At 34.5% G+C, this 22,596-nt stretch overlaps 2 protein-coding genes across 3 annotated transcripts in view; both read right to left on the reverse strand.

The window, feature by feature from the left end:
• Positions 1–3,430: 3,430 nt before the first annotated feature.
• PGGT1B (protein geranylgeranyltransferase type I subunit beta) lies at positions 3,431–10,221 on the reverse strand (the record flags this gene model as incomplete). The annotated part of the gene is made up of 2 exons (XM_019651238.1): positions 9,993–10,221; positions 3,431–3,549 (listed from the first exon to the last, which is right to left on the reverse strand). Coding segments are annotated over exons 1-2 (259 nt in total), but the record flags the coding sequence as incomplete, so codon positions are not given.
• A 2,969-nt stretch (positions 10,222–13,190) lies between these two features.
• CCDC112 (coiled-coil domain containing 112) overlaps positions 13,191–22,596 on the reverse strand; it is a 55,547-nt gene continuing 46,141 nt past the window's right edge. The window contains exons 5-11 of one of the 2 annotated variants that reach the window (XM_019651263.1): positions 21,956–22,045; positions 21,392–21,467; positions 19,685–20,075; positions 16,356–16,769; positions 14,908–15,003; positions 14,061–14,179; positions 13,191–13,851 (exon numbers count right to left, since the gene is read on the reverse strand). In XM_019651263.1, coding sequence (XP_019506808.1) covers positions 13,821–13,851; positions 14,061–14,179; positions 14,908–15,003; positions 16,356–16,769; positions 19,685–20,075; positions 21,392–21,467; positions 21,956–22,045 — 1,217 coding nt within the window. In that variant the 3' untranslated portion in view covers positions 13,191–13,820. The remainder of the gene's footprint in view (positions 13,852–14,060; positions 14,180–14,907; positions 15,004–16,355; positions 16,770–19,684; positions 20,076–21,391; positions 21,468–21,955; positions 22,046–22,596) is intronic. The other variant, XM_019651264.1, reaches the window with a different exon arrangement.

Genomic DNA, 22,596 nt, shown 5'->3' on the forward strand with positions numbered 1-22,596 from the left:
GCCACTCGGCCGGCCCACTAACTTGAATTTTTAAATACAGAAACATATTTATTGTTAACAAACAATGCAAGTGTACAGAATAAAATTAAAGTACCTTATCCTGCATTCTCTACCTCTGTTTCCATCTACTTCTCGCTCCACAAAGATTTTCTGTATATCTTTTCAGAGTTTTTCCTGTACATTTATATTCATAAATGATCAAAACAAAACACCTCTGTACATTGGTATTTATCATTTAACCAGATATGAAGAACAATTTCATGTCAGTACATGTCTGTCACTTATCTAACTTTATCTTTCACTACATAACATTTAAAATATTTATTTGGTTAAATTTATCCAATTTTTCTTTTATGGTCTTTGGGTTGTAACATTTTTAGATTTTTAAATTCCCTAAGATTTTATATGCTATCACAAAGTAGGACAAATATAGATCTATGAGTTACAGGAAGCATATTCTACTGAGTTTGCAAATGCTTTATGGGTGAGAAAATATTGGAGGAGCCAGAGGATGTTCTAGGCTAAATGTGAAAATACAGAAAGGAGGAACAGAAAATAAAGTTGGAGAAGATATACGTGCTTTAACAGTTTAACATCTGCTGATACACAACAATGCTTTAGGTACTAAGAGGGAAAAAGGAAATGTTCTTTTTTCTGGAGGACAGTCTCTGTCCCCCAGAAGTTTACAATTCAGATGTAAGCAAAAATATTTTAAGCAACAGTTAAGCAGCAATGATTGGGGAAAAAAAAATTAGCAATGGGCTTAAAACCAATGAAGTCCATGGAGAGGACAGTACTATTTGAAAGAGAATTCTAATGGGTCTCAAAAGAGATTGTGAGTTTCAACCCTAATTTAAATTTTTTTAATATTTTCACCAAAGTATAATAAACATAAGAAAAGCACACCTATCATAATCCAATAGCTCAATAAACTTCTGCAAAGTAAACTCACCTGTAAAATCAGTACTCAGATCAACAAGTGCGTGGAAGCACCCCAGGAGCCCCCTCCTACTTCCTTCTGGCTACTCCCCAAAAGCTCAGATTGGTTTTGCTAATTTTGGACTTTATGTAAATGGAGTAATATGCTATGTACTTCTTTCTCTCAAAACACGTTTGTGACATTCATCCAAACTTTTGCATGTAGTTGTAAATTTTGCTTTCCTGTTACTGTATAGTAATTGCAGTATATGAATATTCTAATACATCACTATCCATTATACCAATGATGAGTAGTTTGTGTAGTTCCTACTTCTGGGCTCTTGTGAAAAATACTGCTATGAACATTCTAATACCTCCTAGTATCTTTCAGTGAACACGTTTAATTTCTGTTGGGTTTGTATATGCTAGGGAGAATTGCTGGGTCATAGAACATGTTCAGCTTTAGTAAATACTGCCAAAAGTAGTTATAAATAGCAGCTGTAAAACTCCTTCAGCATTGTATGCGAGTTCCAGTTGTGCTACATTCTCATCAACACTTGTTCTTTTCCACCTTTTTCATTTTAGTCATTCTAGTGAGTATGTAGCAAACACAATTATTATGGATAATATGAAAGCTTAGGTAATAATCAGCAAATCTCTCACAACAAAAGATCAAATAATGAGAAAAGCAAGCAGCCTTTAAAAAGAATATGGGCATTAAAGTGTTGTAAAAAACTAATAAATGGTAGGGGAAAGTAAACACATTATTAAAGAGCAGACAAAAACGCAGCTCAATCATACAGCCAGCAGACAGTTCTTAAAAGTGGGGAAAAATATACAACAAAACGTGGAAGCATGGTGAATAAGTGATTAATGTTCTGATAACTGTAACCTATAGTATGAATTCTCTCACTAATATATTATAGTCCATACTTTTCTATAGAGACAATGGCTATTTTATTTCAGGAGAATAAAAATCAATAAAATTTTTCTAAAAATAATATAAAATATATTTTAGCAAAACTTACAGAACAGAATAGCTTTTGTATGTACCACAGTGTATAATTTCCAATCTGTACTGTGTGAGATATATTTAAGAAACTACAGTGTATAATTTGATCAGGACATGAATTTTTAGTAAACAAATGAAAGTCAGAAACTGTAATACTACTCTATTTGTGTCTAATATCCAACTTTTTAAAATATTCCAGACTTTCACTTAGACTAGTAAAAAAAAAAAATCCTGGTACAAAGGGAAAATACAAATTACTTTCATCTTGTAGGTGACTAGAATCATGACGTCACTTAGCCATAAGCTCCTAGAGGATGAGGACCACACCTTATAATTAATTTATCAAAGCCCTTCTCCATAAGTTTAGCAGAGTGCTCTTAGCAGAACATTTAATAAATCCTACTCACCAACATGTTAGAATCTATAACTAGTGACCAACATATCATATATGCTGTTTCATGTAGGTGGTGATAAGTGAATATTTATGTACTAATGTATTAAGTTCCGACAGGCCTAGTTCAAGATGCTTAATCATTTTTAACAAGAATTCATTTACAAACACAGATTTTTAAAATTATACAAAAACAAACACTAGAAACTTAAAGAACAATAAGCAGAAAGCCACAAACTATGTCCAACAGCTAATAGATCAAACCTCTTTCTCTTTTTCTAAATAAAGCTTGAGCTTATTTTTTCCACAAAGTTCATCTGGGGTAGATTTATATTGATACATGATTACCCCAACCAATCAACAACACTGTTAATTTATTAATACTGACTCTCAAAAGATAGGTAAGTGGTGATCACTGATAAAAACTGATTTTTCTGGGAGCTTATTTGCTTGATCTTTTCTAGGTTAGAATTTCTAACATTTAAAGTGATATCAATGTTAGGTATTTTACACTTAACAGAGTGAACGATAGTTTATAAAACGTGTGTGTATTTAGTTGATCAGGTAATTTCTGAATTTTGAGGATTTATTTAATTGACCAAAATTTATAACGTTTTAAGAAGTATAAAAATGGCTGAAGTATAAAAGCTCTAAGTAACCGTTAATGAAATGCTAATGAAACATTAGAGGGAAAGTGACCAGGAGATGAAATAAAACCTTTTGATGGCAAAGTTTTTCACTGAAAAGACAAAAGAGAATGGCTAGGAATGAAAAATAGAGTGAATGCTACAAAATTGATCAAACATAAATATCAAATACAAATAATCAACAAGCAGTCAGTCACCAGTGTGGAAGTTCGCAACACAAGATGGTGCTACAACTATGAATCTCTGTTTAACCCCAGGCAACTCTAAATCGTTCTCGCAAGAGATTAAAGATTAGACTTGTTAAGTGTTATAGCTGAACAGAATGGGAGTGTTGCAGTATAAGAAAAACCTAGTTGAATACAATATGTTAATAGTTTATGAATAAATACTAAGTGCTAGTCCAGCATGTTATACTAGGTACAACTAGTCACACTAAAAATAAAATGTTAAAAACTCACTCACTGTCTTCTGTGGGAAGGACCTGCAGGGAGTAAATCCACTCTATTATATCGTCTTTGTTCACCACATCTAAGGAATCCAACATATCCAGCCCGGAGAGCGCAAAAAATGCGATTGTCAACCTAAAAAACAAACAAACAAACAAAAAAACCACATAAAATTCTATCTTTACTATCAAACCACTCAAGTGTTTCTGGTTCAAAAAAATAATCTCATTCTAATTTTATAATATTGGGTTGTCGGGAAAGTCATGACATATTTTTCTGTTTTTCAATGCAAAAATACGTCATGACTTTCCCAATAATTTAAATTGACATGATGACCCAATAATTTAAACAATACTCCCATCTTGTAAAAGCAAAAAAACCCCTCAATTTATTCTTATAATTTAATATCAGTCAAACCTTTGTTTCAATTTTTTAAAAAGGGCTATTAGGGGTTAAGAAACCAAGCCTAGTCATCTGAATTTACCGAAGCCAGTATATTAGCAACCTGAAAGCTAAAAGTAGGTTTACAAAGAGAAGTTTCTGCACCTGTTCAGTACAAATAAGGTCAAAAGCCCAGAAAAAATATATAAAAATCTCAATTTTCACCAATTTGCCAAGAGCAATTGTGCTTATGGCTGGTATTTAATTTTTAAGGAATGTCAGAAAAAAATCTATCTTTATTGAAATTTGTTTACAAATAATATGATCCCTTGGAAAAAAACCTTAAACAATTAATTCTGGGAAATAAGGAACACTTTTTAAAATACAAATGCACTTCAACTCCATTCTCCCAGACAGGATCATTCTTTGAAAGAATGAAAAACTGGATGGCAACACCCACCCTTCCAAGATTGTGCACTGAATCAGAAATCTAAGTCTTTGTGCTTTAATACAAAAACTAATACCTTAGTGACTGTTTTTCACATAGTTTGTTATATATAATTCCTTTCATGCTGAGATGCGTTCTACCATGTTGTTTGATTGAGCATGGTTATCTCATTTCCATATTCTAGTAATTCCAATGTCTAATATGGATAAATCAACACTTTAAATTATCTGATCTAAAATCTTATAGCAGAGCCATTTGACACATTCTGTAACCTTTTTAACAGAGTCCAAAAGAGAATTAAGCCTTAATACCTAAGGCATCCATTACATATATTATTTCCTACACATCTAGAATGGTATTACTTAGAATGGTATTAGCAACTTAAGGAGAAATGAGAAAATAGTCACTCTTTTTTTTTTTAGGATATTATTAAAATTAGGATGTAATTCTCTCTCTGACCCCGGGTTGAAAAAGGCTGGCATCCATTAGATAACAGGAGGAGAAACCAAAGAGTAATTTAATCCCATACAAAGTTTAAGGGCAAAAACGAAAACTAAGGAGATATTGGTACACGTAAGAAAAATTAATTTTGGGAAACTTACATTATTGAGAAACTATTACTACATACTAGACACTAAGCTAGAAATGTCTCATATGTTAATCTTGATTAAATTCTAACAACCCAGTGATCCACGTGAATAAGGGAGGTGATTTATCTGGATAAGATCAAGATTAAACTAAGGGCAGTGGAACCCCTTTATGTGGGATCTGTAGTTCAGGCTCAGACTCTGCAGTCATATGAGTTAGGTTCAAATCCTAGGTTGGCCAATTTATAGCCATATAAGCTGGGCAGGTTATCTCACCTTTTCTAAATCTTTTCTAAGTCCTTATCTGTAAATCACTGTTACATCTCACATAGTTATTGTGTTTACCTGCCCATAAGCAAGCACTCAAGAAATGAAGATATTATTATTGATATTTTCTCTGATTTGAATGGACAGGAGTAACAATGACTTTAGGATCGAATCACAGTCTCCCACTACAGAACCTTTCTCCAGGTTCTGGGTTGGTTGGCAACCTTTTTTCCCCTAGGGAACTGCTCTTCTCCAAAACAAAATATTTTAAACTCAAAAAACTTCTACCTAATAGCAGCCAAGCCTAAAAACCACTGCTCTTGGTAATGAGTATGTCTCATGAGATAAAGTCTACATTGTTCACGGTACGCACTCAAATATTTATTGAATTAACCAACAAATAAAAGACTTGCAATACTACGTCTAACCCTCCTGGAGAGCTCTCACAGGCTTTTCAGAATTGCTATAATCCAGAAGGTGAATGATTATAGTCAGATAAAATTAAGCATCTAATAATTCAGCTTATTAAAGCCTTATTATAGAAAAAAGCGAAAGGAAGGCAGAGATAAAAATGCAGTTCTTTCTGTTAGTAAAAAATATATACTAAGAAAACATCTAAAGGATTATAAAAACATGTTGGTCTTCTTTACTAAGTCAAGAACTTGAGAAATTATCTAGTTCATCTTTTTAATTTTCTAGATCAAGATAATGAGGTTCAAAGAATTCAAGTACTTTTCTTGAGTTTTCACTGCTATATTTCACCACTATATAACCAATTAAGAATACCCAGAAATTCTGAGTGGCAGTGTGGCATTCTCCACAAGGGTGTTTCTCAAACCCAGCTGTACATTAGAATCAGTTTAAAAACAAACAACTAAAACATCACCAACAAAACCTAGAGAGGCCTAGGCCCTACTCGACGACAATGCAATCAGAAATTCTGGGCAGAGGGTGAAGAACTGGGTATTTCAGGAAGAAAAAAAAGCTTCTTAGGTGAGTCGCATGTACAGTCAGGCTTTAGAAACAGTGCTCTAGAGCTGTGGTTCTTCACTGGGGGTGATATTACCCCCAGAAGGCAGTCTGAAGACATTTTTTGTTGTCACAAGGGGAGGATGCTACTGGATTCTAGTCAGTAAAGGGTAGGGATGCACAGGTTAGTCCCATTAAACAAAAAAGTATTGTTTTGGTCCAAAATGTCAATAGTTCTAGGGGTCAGCCAAGTGGCTCAGTTGGTTAAGAGCTCACTCAAGAGTGCCAGCTCTGAGCAACAGCAGTTTGATTCCTGCTGTTGAGCTGCCAACAAGTGGCAGGATGGCTCAGTTAAAAAAAAAAAAAAATCAAAAATAAACCCCAAAATGTCAATAGCTCTGAGGTTGAGAAACTCTGCTCTAAAGTCATGTTGTCTGTTTATTAGTGTTATCTGAATGATGTTTTTGATTAGTGTTACCTGAATGATCCTAAATATGCAGGCAAATACCAGAAATTAGTCATCTGGTGGTACACTATTTTAAAATCTTGCATACCTAATTATTAAAGGCTTCTAAAAGTCCAGCATTTTCAACTCATAGCAGTTGAGACTAAGGTTTATAGGATTAACACAGCTATAGTAAAAAACTTATTTTTATAAAGTGACGTGCACAGCAGTGCCTAGCAGACAGAACCAAGAAGTCATTTGGGGCAAACGACTGGCTTCCCTTTAAGATAGGTTAGGAAAGTATTCCTTTTTTGACCACATCAGAGTTCTTGAGTAGTCCTAAAACTGTGAGAGGAAGAAAATTTAACAAGCCATAGGAAATACAAAGGAATTTTAGCCTGTGGGCCTGAGAGAAATAACGTAGGGTTTTATGGTACCCAGTTGACAGCTACTTGGGGTATAAACTTCTAGGCAACATGCTTTGATGCAGAGATATAGAGGGGTAATCTTGTCATGTGTATACCTAAAATCAGGCCAGCGAGGTTATTACTTTATTACTTCTTTGGAAAACATGTCTCTTCTCTTCCTTTCTACTTTTCCCTAGTATTGAACTCTGAGTCTGCAGTCAGAAAAACCAAAGTAAGCAAGGGATGTTTTCCTGCCTCTTCTCCTACTCTGAACAATACATATAAAAAGTTTATCTTTACATGGATGAAAAAGTAACATTTTCCTCCCTACATCAAATTGCTTCACCAGTGGATCAATTCACAGATGGGAGGGGTACACTACATGATGTCTCCAAAAGATCTCAAAATTTTCAGGCCTAAGAAAAATTGTTCAGCGTTTAAAAACAGCACAAAAGAAACAAGGATTAAATAGAACTCTCCCCTCTCCCCAAAAAGGAAAAACAGTCTGGACAGTGGAAAAAAGAATTTAGCCATACCAATGTGATTTTCCTGTGCCTCTAAATGAGTAGTATACTGTCAGGCAAGAGCAGGTGAGTGACTGCGAGTATATGATTTATGGAAACACTGATTTATGGGAGTCAACTAGATTTCCAAACCTTGGATCACTTGCTCTGCCCCTTTCTAGTAGAATCTCTTTAGTGGCATCTCCAAGTATCTTTAACATTGAACTGCATTCCTGCCTAGATGTCAGGTATGGCTGACATCTTACAGAGAGTTCTAAAATTAAAAACAAACAGCTATATTAGGAAATGGAAACATAAGATACTTGATAAAATTGATAACAGTGGAAATGAAGAGAGAGCCTTAGAAGACACATTAGAATTAATGTTAGTTGTTCAATCAGACAATTTTTGCTGTTTTACTTATGTTGTGAACAGGACTACACAGTTTACTACTAACATGCATTAGTCTATATAGTTTTGTCCATCCTGAAATTGTAAACAGACCAAACAAACCACCAGCATTTTGAAAATGCAACCACAGGCCTATAACAATAGCTACAAGCAAAGTTTAACTGCTTAACAATCACAATAGGGTGGAAAATTTTTTTATTGAAATGCTTTGAATTCACATAAAATTAATCCTTATAAAATATAAATGTGATTTATAAACATATTTCTTAACAGCCCATGTCATTACAATCAATGGACTAAGTTTTGGAAATCTTTAAATTTATTGATGTAACATTGGTTAATGATTTATATATTGTAAATAAAAATCTTAATTTAGGTCTAGGCATGCACTCTGCTAATCAATCAATACCTATGGATGGAGAAAGGCATATAATTAATGCTTCACTCTTTCTTTAAAAAGAATCTATTCATTCTTCAGGGCTCAGCTCACATTATTCAACAAATATTTACTTAACGCTTCTCATAGGCCACATACTATTCAAGTTCCCAGTGCAATGCTGTCCAGTAAGACTTCCTGAGATAATGTAAATGCTGAAATAGAAACAAAAGCCACTCGTCAATATGGTGACTGAACACTTGAAATGCGGTACCTACTAATGCAAACATAAGAGCTAAAATTTTAATTTAATTTTCTTTAATTTTTTAATTTCTCAATTAGTTGACATTCAATATTATATTAGTTTTAGGTGTAATTTGATTTAACTAGCCAAATGTGGCTAATGGCTACCATATCGGACAAGGCAATGTTAGTGCAACAGAGGTAAACAAAATAAAAAGCCTGCCTTCATGAAGTTTACAATCCAGTGTGAAATAAAGATATTAAATACACCAATAAATATATAGGTGGTGATTGGAAGTGGTCTCTTTTGGAAAGGGTGATTGGGGAAGGTGTCTATAAAGAAATCTGGACTGGTACCTGCCCTTCGTATATGCTTCCATGAATCCTACCCTAATATAGCATAGAACTCTATTGAAATTGCTTGTCTTGTTCAGCTGTACTCCAGCACCTATCATATTTCTTGAACAAATATGCAGAAGTAATCTATAAAACTTCCAAAACTGATCCAGTCATGTAGTGCTCAAAGTACACCAGAGACTCAAGAGTTCAGAAAATGTGGAGAGACATTAGAGCAAAACCAATGTGCTCTCTTCCCGTCCAGTCCCGTGCAGCTTTGGAGCCTCACTTGAAAACACAGCAATGCAGAGCAAAGATGGGCTCCTCCTTTCGTTCTGCTCATCCCCATCCTTTTACTCTTAATAACTAATTCATAGTTTCTTAGTTTCTGCCAGATCACACATGTAAGCCAACTCCAACTTACAGGGTTACACTGCAAATACACCAACAGGCTGCTTCACACAACACTGCACTTTTTGCGGATCTTCTATCAGATTTGCAGTTCCTGGAAAGTTAATTTCTACTCAAACGTTAAAGGATCTCTGACGCTCCTGCCTATCAAACAGCATACACACATTCAATTAAGAGTTAATGACTCGACATCTGAAACTAATATTGTATATCAACTGTGTAACTGAAAAATTAAAAAATATTTTGAAAACGTTAGTCAAACATAGCAACGTTAAACTTTTGATGGTGAGCACGCAATAGCGTATACAGAGATTGAATACTCATGTTGTACACCTGAAATTTGTGTTATTAGCCAATGTTACCTCAATTTTTAAAAAGTTAATGAATTAGGGAAGGGAAGCACAGAAGAGGCTATTTATCTAATACGATGACAAACGCCTTGTCTTTTTCCTTTTATACTCGAAAAGTAATGAGGCCAAGTGACTCACAGATTTTGGAAGAGGGAGTAAAAAGGGAGCTCCGAGTTGACAGGAAAAATGGTTGAGACATGAAAAAGGCGGTAACTGGCCATTCCAAAAGCTCTAGACTTACAGTTCCCTCAAGCCCTCTCGCCGTAGCTCGGGGGAATGAAGGTGACCACTGGCCGGCTGGAGAGGGAAGGTACCCGGCAGAGAGCGCCGAGTGGGTGGCGGCGCAGCCCCTTGTGGGCGCCCAGTTAGCTGACAGGCTCCGCGGCGCCTTTCCGCTGGGGCCCGGACTCCAGGCCGGCCCTGTTGACTGCGGCCACAAGTTACCTGCTGGTCTCGAGCGAAGAATAGCGCTCGGGCAAGACCTGGAGGCAGCGCTGGAAGAACCGCACGTGCCGATCCCGCAGGAAATCCAGCCGCTCTCCCTCACCGCTCCCTGCCTGCCGCTCGTCCTCCATGGCCGCCATGCTGCTACGGAAGCGACGTCCGGAGTGACCCGGAAGCAATTGGCGAGCAGCGCGAAAGAACCTTAAGGGGTGATACTGAATGACGAGTGCGGACGGCGTGTGCGCCCATCACAGATCTGATCTGTGATTGAAATTACTGCAGACACTCAACTGAAAATCTTAACGCAGCACTTTATCTCTGGTAGCGCCCAACCCAACCTTTATTATTCTAAGCACCAAAGATTTGGAAACACCTCGCATGCCTTGTAAAATCCATCCTACAAATCCACAAATCTCTCCAGAACTTTTATCCTTGCCCCGTATTTGGAAGGAAGCGCTAGGTCAACTGCTTCAAGTTCACTTTGATAAAATTAAGGCCCTAAACAACGTGAGGATGGTATATATGAAAACAAGTATTTACAAAAAACTCATTTTTGTAAGACCACAATTTAAAGCTGAATGGATAAGGAAACTAAACGTACAAATCAAGCTATGTAGGTAAACAAATGTTTATTAAATAATTATTGACACTAAAAGTTCAGAGATTTTCCTAGTCCTCTCTAGATTATCAGAAATCACTTGAAAAATATATATCAATGCAATATACACACATAACGTATTCATACGTATGTGACTGACTCCTTGCATCATTCTTTTACAAATCTTAAAAGATTTTCCTCTTTGCTTGAGTGTGTCATCTAACATCACTGTTGCATCAATTTGCAACAGCAAATAAGCTCAACATGTTTTCCAACTGCCCATATACTAAAAAATAACATGCTTCCAGCTATTTTTTCAAAGACGGATTTCAGTTGCTTCAGCCATATATTTACTGTTCCTTTTAAAACTTCATGAGGAAGCCTTGGTGGTAGAACAATCCACCTAGGGAGCAGGCCTGAACTTGGTTCTTTATAATCAGTTAAGCTAATAGAAGTTTGGGTGTCATTTTAATTAACAGCTTACTTATAAAATGCATTTCTTAAAAAATGTACCATGTGGGCTGGAGTTGTACTTAATTCAACAATCCAAAATGCCTTGCATAATTTTAGATACTAATATTTACTTATTCACAGGTGTTCCTGCATATCTTTAACAAATACCACATTAACAAATGGCTGGTGCTTCCCTACAAATATGGAGGCTACAATCCTTGCCCCTCAGGTATGTCCAGTGTAGAGGACTTTGCACTACATTATTACAATTAAGACAACCCCCACCCCATATCTCTCTCTCTCTCTCTCTCTCTCTCTCTCTCACACACACACACACACAGACACACAGACACACAGACACACACACACACACACACACACACGGTGAAATGTCTGAAGATGTTCAAAGTTGAGTCATATCACATATATTTAACTTACTAGAATCAATTATGTGCATTCTATATATGCTCAAAAAGACAGTCCTAATTAACCTGGCCCTTAAAGGGAATCCAAATATTTCATTGGATTTTCGGCTCAGGAACCACAAGCCATCTGATCCAAATCTGGAGGAAATAACTTCTATGGTGGGCTCATTAAGATAATATACTTCTAGGTAAGTAAAAGGCTTCTTCATGAATGATTTTGACCATACAAGGTTTCTGACATATGAATGACAGAAATCAACCCCACAAAAAATGCCACTCTACATTATTCACTAAAAAGTGTAAACAGATCAAGTCTTCAAAGAATGGACATGAAAGAGCACCCATATCACTGAATATTATTTAGCTATTAAATGATGTTTGAATTATACAGAAAAATAGGAAAATATGTGTAAGGCAATGTTAAGTGATTATAGTATAGTAACTAAAAAGTACTCTGTGAGTGTAGCTATTTTAAAATATTTAGGTATATTTTCAAAAAAGTTATACTGGGGTGGTGGAATTATGAGTGCCTTATAACAGTTTTTAGTGTTTTTTTCTTAAATTTCTTATTAATATATTTTTAAATCAGTATAAGAAATGTTTGACATCTCTTCTATGAGCTTATAACTGAAGACATTTATATTGTTTATCTACATGCTTTTTATAAAGGATCTATATAATAAATTTCTCACTTATTTTAGATTTAGTTAGAAGGCCTAGTTTCTTCCAAGAAACTTCCATTCTTTCTTTCATTAAAAAACAAAACAAAAAATAAACAAAAAAAGCCATAAGAATCACATTGCCCAGTATGCTTACCTTAGATGCAGGAAATTGAAAGCTGCATTTGTGTGCAAAAAAAAGAGCAACATGTTAGTAAGCAATACATAAGAAACCTTTACTTTTCTGTATCATGTAGCTGTTCAGTTCTGTTTTTTAAATTCCCTTGTCCTGTTCTATATTTTATTTCTAAATTACCTCAAATCATTTAAAAAAATTATGGAGAATGAGTACTACAAATAAAATGGGCATTTTTTTTGTAATATATAGATGATGTATTACAGAATTGTACTCCTGAAACCTATGTAACTTTACTAACAATTGTCACCCCAATACACTTTAATTATAAAAACACACACACACACACACACACAAAAGCAACAAAAAATTGACCCATGGGAAACTTTGATGATGTATATTCCTTTCTAATACCTAGTTAATTATTTCAAACTGTATATTTGCCTTCAAAATGGGCATTCTTGATTAAGGATGTTTTATGTTAATTCTCCTATTTTGCACCAATAACTGTATAATTAGAATTCAGTTTCCTTTAGAAGTTATTTACTTGGAATATTAAGTGCGAAATAAGAGGTTTTGACTACTCATAGTAAATTTTAACAGAGTCATTTGACCTAAATGTATCAAGTTATAATTAAATATACTCTATAAGACAAAAATCATAACATATAGTTTCCTATATAAAATATGTATACGGTAACTTTCCTACAAGATGGGAACTTATTAAAGTAAGGAACTAAGATTTTATAATATGAAAAATTGAGTCAAATTAAGTTACATTGTGCTTTCATGTACAAAAGTTTGCAAAATTTAAAATTAACTCTTTTGACCAAATATTTTGAGGTAAACAGAAGCAGAAAAGAAAACTGCACCAGCCAGGAAAATGTGAAAGACACAAAGATTTTATAAATATGTAAAGTCCAGAAAGCCTGAAGGGAAATTTGGAAAATCTGAAGGAAACCAAAAAGATTATATCAGTAATACAAACAACAGGGAATGTATAAGGTATAAGGCATATTTTTAAATATAAAACAAAGCATGCTTCAAAGAAATAGAAAATATTTATTACACAAAAATGTAGTAACCGACAAACTACCAATTTGTTAAACTTAGAAAAAGTACTTATTTCATAACAAAAAAAAAACTTTACACTTTTGTTAATCAAGCTAATTTACCTCCAAGATATAAATGTTACAAAATTTTGGTTTGAAAAATGTCATTCTGTGATTGTTTCAATTTATTTGCAATGCCATGACAAAAACAAAATATCTTTGAAATGTTCTGAGTATTTAAATGAAATACTGTTTGTAACATAAACTTATTCAGCAATAAACTTTTACATACGCCAGCATACATATTAAATACCTTCTTAGTATAAACAGGAAATACTAATGACAATACCGAATGGAACTTAATATCTGTTAATTCACATAACAACACAATAATCAATCTTACTAAACTAGTGATATTTAAAGAACATTGTTAGTCACTCTATTATAACTGAATATGCTAACATTCTCATCACTGAATACCAATTTCATTATCTCATGTTCTTTTCTAAACTCCTTGTCTCCAGGTTGGAATAGCCCTAAGAAGAAGAAGAGAAGAGCAATTATAAATACGTGGGAAATTTTTTAAAAATCCTAACTGATTAAATGTTAACTTTAAAAAATGTATGTAGATTTGCTTTATCAACTTTTTACTGTAAAATATAATACACATACAGAAATTGATAAAATATAAACATGCAGTTATTAAATTATTATAAAGTGAACACCCATTCTACCTCCTCTTTACCTGTGTGGGATATGTAGAAGTGGCCCAGAGCCTGTTGGTCCTATCTTTTTGGTCCGTTCTTCCCAACCTTTGGTAGGTTTGTAAAGTCTAGAGGGATCTCTGCTAACACTGTTTTCAACCTGTAATCAGAAGTAAAATGAGTGGTAGTTAATTAATATGGCCTATTAAGTTTGTACTTATAAGATCCTTAGTAACAAAGTGCAGTTTTAAGAAAAATACTTAATATGTTAACTAAAAAATAAAACTGTTAATAACCTCTTTAGTAAATTCTAATTGTTCTCCTATAGCTAAAATAAATTTGGACTACATCAATCTATTAATAAACTGTTCATTTAGATTATCTTTTCTAGTTCACTTATTCTATTTCTGTTGTCCTATTTTTTTCTTACTCTATTATGAGGGAAATGTGAGGCAGCAAAGTACAATAACAGTGGCATAGCCAGACAATAAATTTAGGATAAATAGCCACCAGTAAGTTCTTTGTTTTATCAATTAGAGTCACCAACATCTTTAGCTATGAGTATCACCTCTGAGATTAAGCAATGCTCACAGCTGTCATCGGTCTAAAATAGAAGCTCATATAGAAAGAATGAAGAAAAGAACAGAGTAGAAAGAGAGAATTAATTTAGGGAAAAAAAATGAGGTGCTTATAATGTGAAATGGTAGAATTCAAACAATAGTTGCTTAAATTATACTAAGCTATGCTATGTAATATGTAAATATGAAATTTAAAGGAAATGATACAGAAATAAAATTGGGTATAAAGAAAATGTATTTTATGTTTGTATCCTTAGAAGTTAAGGAATTAGGATAATAATAAAAATAAATTAAACCCTGTACAGAGTACCTTTTCTTTTAATTTTGCCAGTCTTCTTTGTTTTTCTGCCTTTTCATCCTCTTTTGACTGTCTATCAAGAATTTTCAATTCAAGTTTATATAAATCCTAAAAACATATACCAACAAAAAAGGGTAACATTAAGAAAGTAAAATTAACTAGAATTTGTTTCAAAGTTTAATTGCTTGGAAGTAAAATTAAATTACTTTAAATATCAATACTCCTTCAATATTCACCTTTTCCAACAAATAAGAGCCAGAATTTTCTCTGAATATAAATGTAATACATGCACATCCTTTTTGAATCACCTTCTTTTAGGTATCTCTTATAGTTCAGTCTAAAACTCCTTTTAATAGAAGAGTTAAGCCCATTTTCACTTATCCATACAGATATGTCCAGTTTTAGATTTGCCATATTATATTTTTGTTTTATAGGTTTTCTTTTTCTACATTTTTTAAGATGTGGCCTGCTGGCCTTTTGGAGGGGCAGGGAGGCATTTTGTATTTAAGGAGTTTTTTTTTTTTAGAGAGACTAAAAGAAATTCCACTATTAATGTGTTTTTGTCTATTTTTTTGTACTTCCCTTGTTTTTTGCTTTATAAATGTTATTCTATGTATTTTGATGCATATAACATTCCATAATGGTTATATTCATAACAGTTATATCTCATTTGTACCCTTTTTCATTTTAAAGTACACTTCCTTGTCTTTTTTAATAAACTCCTTGGATTCCACTTTGTTGATAATAAGATTGCAATCTCTTTCTTTGATTAGCGTTTTTCTTGTACATATTTGTTTAAAATCAATTATAATTCCACCTCTCAGCAATAACCTGGATTCCTTTAAGTATACATTGAGTATCTACAATGTACAGGGTACAGGGATAAACAAAAGAACAAAACCTCTGCCCTCACTGAGCTTGTGGTGAGATGGACAGTGAACAAGTAAGCAAATCACCTGTGGGGAAAAGTGAGTTTGGCAGAGACAAGACATTTATGGCCTGGCCTGTGGCTACCTTTCCTGCCTTGTCTCCTGCTGGTTCCCATCCTCCCCTTCATACTCTTAAGAAATACTGAAGTGTTTATAGCTTCCCCCACAAGCCACACTGTTACACTCTTCCAAGCTGCCATTCATGCTATTCTCTCTGCTAGGAAGGATCTCCCCTTTCCTTCCCCTTTCTTCTTCAAGACAACTCAGGTATCACCTTCTCTCTGATATTCATAACTATGGTAAGCTTCGCTTACTGCATATCCACCTCCTACAGTTCTCTGTCCACACCTCAATCACCACACTACTCACCACATTATACTGAAATTTCCTAGCTGCACATCTATCTTTGGCTTACTCATTTTGGTAGGTACAAGCCCAACACAGAAGCAGCACTCAGTTTTTGCGGGACTGAATCTGAAGTAATACCTCTGTGCAGTACTGACAAATTACTTAGGGAACATATTTACTCACTCTTTCTTGAAATCTGGAAATTTCATCAGTAGAAATTTTCCTTTTTTCTGCCTTTTCTGCCTTTTCCTTTATCTCCTTTTCGAGTCTTAAAAATTCTTCCTGTTCTTTCTTCTGCTGGGTATAGTTTTCTAGTAGTAATTTTAGTTTACACTGACGTTGGTGCTCTTTCTGCTGCTTTTTCTCTTTCTCTTCTTCTTCTTTTAACTGGGAAGCATATTTCATTGACATTTCTATACTTTTCTGTTTTTTCCAAGCTTCAACTGCCAATTTCTGCTTCTTTCTTTGCTCCTCTTTTTGCTTTTGATTATCTTCTTGTTTATTATGAAAAAACATAGGTATGTTTTCTGCCTTCTCCTTTAACTTGAAAATTTCCTCTTTTTTTTGCTGCTTTTTAGTTTTCCAATTCTGAATAGACTAAGTGATTTAAAAAGACAGGAAAAGAAACATATCTTTAATAACCAAAAGCACAATAAATACAACCTCAAATCCATCTTTCTAAAAAGAAGACTGATTGCAGGATGCTGGTTGCTTAGGTTTTCAAGTGTTTTTTGTTGTGTTTTTTTAAACCAGTGCAACGTTTACTTCCATTTAAAAAAATTAATATATCTTTTAAAACACTGAATAATGGTTTATTTTTTTAGCCTTCCTCTTCCTCTCTTAATCTCCAGGTTCACAAGGACTGCACCTCATTCGTTTGTGTTCATGGGAAACATCCTTTTCCTCTGATATTGTACTTCTGTTATTGTACTTTCCAAATAATCTTTCTAAGTTCAGAATCCTTTCTGATTGACCTTTGTCTGGTCAAATATCAGAAGAGAAAGAAAAGTGAGGTGGTTGAGAGCATGGGCTCTGAAACCAGGCTACTTAGGACCAAATCATGGCTTTGCCATTTACTAGGTGTGACCTTGGTTGAGTCACTCAAGTTCTCTGTCTTCATTATGCTCATCTGTAAAAGTGGTAGGTAGTATCTCTCCACTGGGGTTGCTGTGAAGATTAAATGAGTCAGTGCCTGGCACATAATGCTTTTTAACTATAAAAAAAAAGCAAAACAACTTCATAGCTTTACATAGGGTATGTATGTAAAGATTATTTAAAATTCTAGCAGCCTTCTCTATGTTCTGAAGGATACATTTACTGAATTACTTTCCCCTCAAATCAGGAAACTGTTTCTTCACTTTTCCTAATGGTGTATCATTCATTCATTCCATAAATCCTTATGATATGTGTACTATATGCAAGACAATGTGATAGGAACCACAGATGATTAAAACAGTACCAAATGCCATCTAGTACAGTGCTATTCAGTGTGCCAGTCCACAACAATATCAGAGATTCATGCCAGAACATAAATCAATGCATTGCTTCTTACTGAGTAGTTGATTGTGGTGTAATCACTTTATCTCACTTAAGATCAGTAACAGTTTGCAAACTATCATCCAGTCCATGGACCAAGCTTGAGTAGCACTGTTTTAGATGAGATAAGACATATGCATAAATACTAGAATATATTCTAGTCTGTACCTAGAATATATTTTAGAATATAAACAAAGTGCTAGTGAAATTCTGAGGGATTACGTATGTTTGAGTGGGCAAGAAGGAAGCAGCGTTTGATTTGGGCAGATTTTGATAGGCTGGTAGTTGAGGGGGAAAGGAGGAATAGAGGTTCCTTCCAGAAAGTGAGAGTAAGATAAGCAAGGGTACCCAGGCCACAAATTTCAGCACATGTATGAAAATAAGTACTTTCACTTAGGCAAACACGGAACATATTCAAGGAAGTAAGAAATAAAAATGATTAAGTCTCCTACTCAGCGTCTTAAACTCAGTAGACATAAAACTACATTCCTGATGTTTCCCCCCAAACTTCCTTCTTTTCCTCCAACATTTCCTACTTCAATAAGTGGCATGCTCACTTTCACACCCTCGCCTACCACACCCCTACATTCAATCAATTATCAAGTATCAGGAAACAGTGGTTGGGAAAAAGAGTAAGCTAGAATCAAGGTGTTTTACCTTTTTTACAAGAGGCACTGTGTGTTCCTTTTTCCTAGAAAGGTGGTTCTGAAACGTTAGCTTGTAACAGAATAACCTAGAGGACTTGGTAAAACACAGATTCCTGAGTCCCATCACCAGAGTTCAGATTAGGTCTGGGGTTGGGGGCTGGAAAGTTCTAACAAGTTCCCAGGCAATGCTAATTTTGCTGGTCCATGGACCACTTTGATGGTCCAGGGACCCCATGTTTTCAGTATACTGGGAAACAGCCTAAATAATTCCTAATAGCTTGTTTTTTAAAATTTTTTAAAATGACTTAATGTTTCAAAAAATTTTGTTAAAGTCCCAAATTTCAATCTTCCTACATTTAAATTACTTTGGAGGGATAAAACAATAAACTCCAGCTATTTCCTCTAAAAAGTTAGGCTAAACATGGAATCGGTATTTCTTTCATGCTCCTTAGGTAAGTCACCTGTTGAACAGTCATACTTTTGTTGTTAAATCAAGCAAGTTGAAGTTTATTATAGCTGAAGTCTACAGAAAAAGTGACTCAGACTTAGACTATATAAACCCCTAGTTCTCAACTAGGAGTGATTTTTGCCCTCCAGGGGACATTTGGCAATTTCTGGAGATATTTGTGATAATCACGACTAACAGGGTATTACTAGTATATAGTGTGTGGAGGCCAGGGATGCTGCTAACCATCCTAGAATGCACATGACACCCCTTATAGCAAAGAATTATCCAGCCCAAATAGTCAACTATGCCAAGGTTGAAAAGTCCTAATCTAAACCAAAGCCAGAATACTTTTGTGAAAATGGAACTTTATAGATATTTGTTTCACTTAAGTTACTCTTTTCTCTGGGGTAGCCTAAATTATGAATCTTTCAAAATAAGAAATGAAGCTAAAGTTCCAAATCTCAATGAAACTTTTTTTAAAGAGTCAAAGAACTTTTTCTACTGCCTCTTATTTCCTACTGAAAACAACGTGGCCTTTGCTGGTTAAGATGCCTTTTATAAAAAACCTGTTAGTTCTGGATATCCCACATTTCTGGTGGACACAGAGCGTTTTGCCCAGAATCAGAAATTTTCTGGCCCACTGTATTATTTCTTGGGCCAGAAATGTTTGGCCTTGAGATAGTCCAACTGTAGTTCCATTCATTAAGTAAAGTTATTCAACTTCTCAATGCCTGTTTTACCTTCTGTAAGATGGGGGCAAAAAATTATACTATACCTCAAGGAGTTGTTGTAGTTAGTAATACATGTTAAAGAATTTATCACAGTGCCTAGAACATAGAAATATATATGTAACAAATAATAGCTATTATAATTATTATTACCTCTTTTTTTCTTTCTTCTAGGGCCAGAAATTTTTGATACCATTTCTCATGCTGTTGAACTTCATCCTGTGTTCTTCCAGGAAGGTGTTCTAGAACCTCCCCCATAAATGCTGACTTCCCCTTATGTTTGTTTCTCACCTTTACAAAGTTCTGGTGATCATAATCATCCCAGCCCCCTTGTCGCCCTCCTGTTTGCTGAAGAAATTTTTCAAAATTTACCACTTCTTCTGGGAGAGTACTTGCAGTTACTTTGTCTATAGGAACTTTGCTTGACATTGCTCTGAAAGCTCTCTCTGTTTCTGAATTACCCAAAGCCCATGTGTCAATTTTTCTTGATATGGCACTCAACTCAATATTAGTTGTTTTCTCTTCTTTTATAAACTCTTCATATCTAAAATTTCAAAAATAAAGTTTGAAAAAGATACAAACCAATCTATATTAATCCTTTATTTTTTCCTCAAATTTAAATATAGTTCTTTCTATGTCATCTTTTCCACTTAACATTATTAACATTTATAAATCTACAAGGTGTGATCAAATGATACAGTGAATGTTTAAATTAAAAAATATTTATTACAGTAAAAGACACATTGCCATTAATTCCCCTCAAAATACTCTCCCTCACTTCAAACACACATATCCCATTGTTCTTGCCACTTTCTGAAGCAGTTTTGGAAGTCCTCTTTGTGAGTGTTTTAGTTGCGCTGTCATGGCTGCCTCGATGTCCTGAATCAATTCAAAACGTTTACCTTTCATGGTCATTTTGACTTTGGGGAAGAGCCAGAAGTCACACGTGCCAGATTTGGTGAATAAGGTGAATGATACACTGTAATGGTTTTATTTGACAGAAACTGCTACACCAAAAGCAATGTGTGGCATGGAGCCTTACCATTGTGATCAAGAAATATGGTGAATGCTGCTGCCAAGTGCCATCCAACGGAAAGGCAGGGGGATCTTCAATATGGGAGGAAGCGGCATGACAAACCTTACCAACAGTGTGTGACAAGTTTCTACTTGTTCAGTGCAGTCAGTCAAGTGTGAGCTATGTTGAGAGAAGGTGTATTTTAAAGTGTGCCGTAAATCATCCTCCATTATGACAACAGTCTGTGTCACACATCACTTCGGTATATGGCAATTTCTGCCAAATAAAAACATTACAGTGTGTCCTCATCCACCTTATTCACTGGATCTGGCACTGTGCAACTTCTGGCTCTTCCCCAAAATCAAAATGATTCAGGACATCGAGGCAGCCACAAAAGCACAACTAAAGACACTCACAAAAGAGGACTTCCAGAACTGCTTCAGAAAGTGGCAAAAATAATGAAATAAGTGTGTTCAAAGCAAGGGGGAGTATCTTGAGGGAAGTTAATGGCAATGTGTCTTTTACTGTAATAAATTTTTTCATTTAAACATTCACTGTATTATTTTATCACACTTTGTATGTCTTAAAAGTTTCCTCAGAGAATAAAACAATCTTTCAAATTCTTGAGATTTTATAGTCCAAATATAAATGAAAATTCATTTTAAACATGAAAAGCAATCTAAAACTTAAGAGAGGTATTTTTTGCTTTTATGCAATATTAATTTTAATATATATAACAATAAAATGGTTTGTATGAAATAACCTAGTGGAGTTATTGATAAATAAAGTGCTCAGGCTTATTGATAAATGTCAATAATTTATATTAAAGTACATTTAAAACATACATCAACCTCTGCTCTTCCTTAAAAGTGTTAATTGCATTTTCAATTTCTTCCATCATTTCTCTGAGCTTTTCAACAACTGTAAAAAAACAGGTAAAAATTATGTCATATTTCAGTATGACTAAGAATTAAATATTAGGGGAAAAAAATGGGATGTTCCCTTAATTTAAAAACATTTCTTTGCCTAAACGATAAGAAAAACGTGCTTTTAAAAGCAATTTTTATTACTACCATTTTTTTTTCTGACTAGGGATTTTTTCTTATGCACACATATCATTAAATATTGTTTACAAAAGAGTTTCCATACTACACATACTGTTTTGTGACTTGCAATTCTTATTTAACAAAATGTTGTGGTTAACTTTCCTTACCGTATGTGTATGTATACTCACACGTAGTACAGTCCTCCAATGTATTCTTATCAATTCCTAACCAATAAAGTAGGGCTTAGCTCCATTAATACCAAATAGAAACATTCCAATTTATACTAGAAAAGTATAAATTTTTCTAATGAACAATTGAAAATACTAATACATACGAAAGAATATAAAAGTGAAATTTACTTACAATCAGGTGTAGGCTTCACATTTTTTAACTGGTGCTGAAGTTTCTTTACATTGTTATGTATTTTGGCCAATTGTTGCTGGATTTTTGCTCCTATAAGACAGAAATATGTACTTTAAAATAATTCTATGACAAATGCATTTATCATTCAGGATTCTACACATAAGACTGATCATCATCACTTAGTAAATGATAGCCAAGATAATTCTATAACAAATGTGTTTATAATTCAGGATTCTACACATAATACTGATCACCATCACTTAGTAAACGATAGCCAAGAGCAATTCAATAATGAACAAAAGATGATTATTTATAAGTGTCAAACAGCCTAAACATTTTAATTTTAAGTACCCTTGCTCTAAATAAAGCATCTCTCCATTTCCTCCAGTATTTAATAACACAATGGGTTAAATCTTTTTTTTTTCTTTTCCAAAGATTTTATTGGGGAATCAGGGGAAGGGGAACAGACAAGTTGCTGTTATTTTGTTCGTCAGTCTAATTGTGGAGAATGTCGCTTCACTGGTCCAAGCTGGCACCATCATTGTGTTCTTCCCGGGTGAGGCAGATCAGTTGCCGGCTTCTGGACGGCTGCTCACGGCGGCTGCTGGCCACTCACGCTGGCTGCTGGCTACACACGGTAG

This window comes from Hipposideros armiger, unplaced genomic scaffold (genome assembly GCF_001890085.2).
Source record: "Hipposideros armiger isolate ML-2016 unplaced genomic scaffold, ASM189008v1 scaffold_156, whole genome shotgun sequence".
Taxonomy (NCBI): Eukaryota; Metazoa; Chordata; class Mammalia; order Chiroptera; family Hipposideridae; genus Hipposideros; species Hipposideros armiger.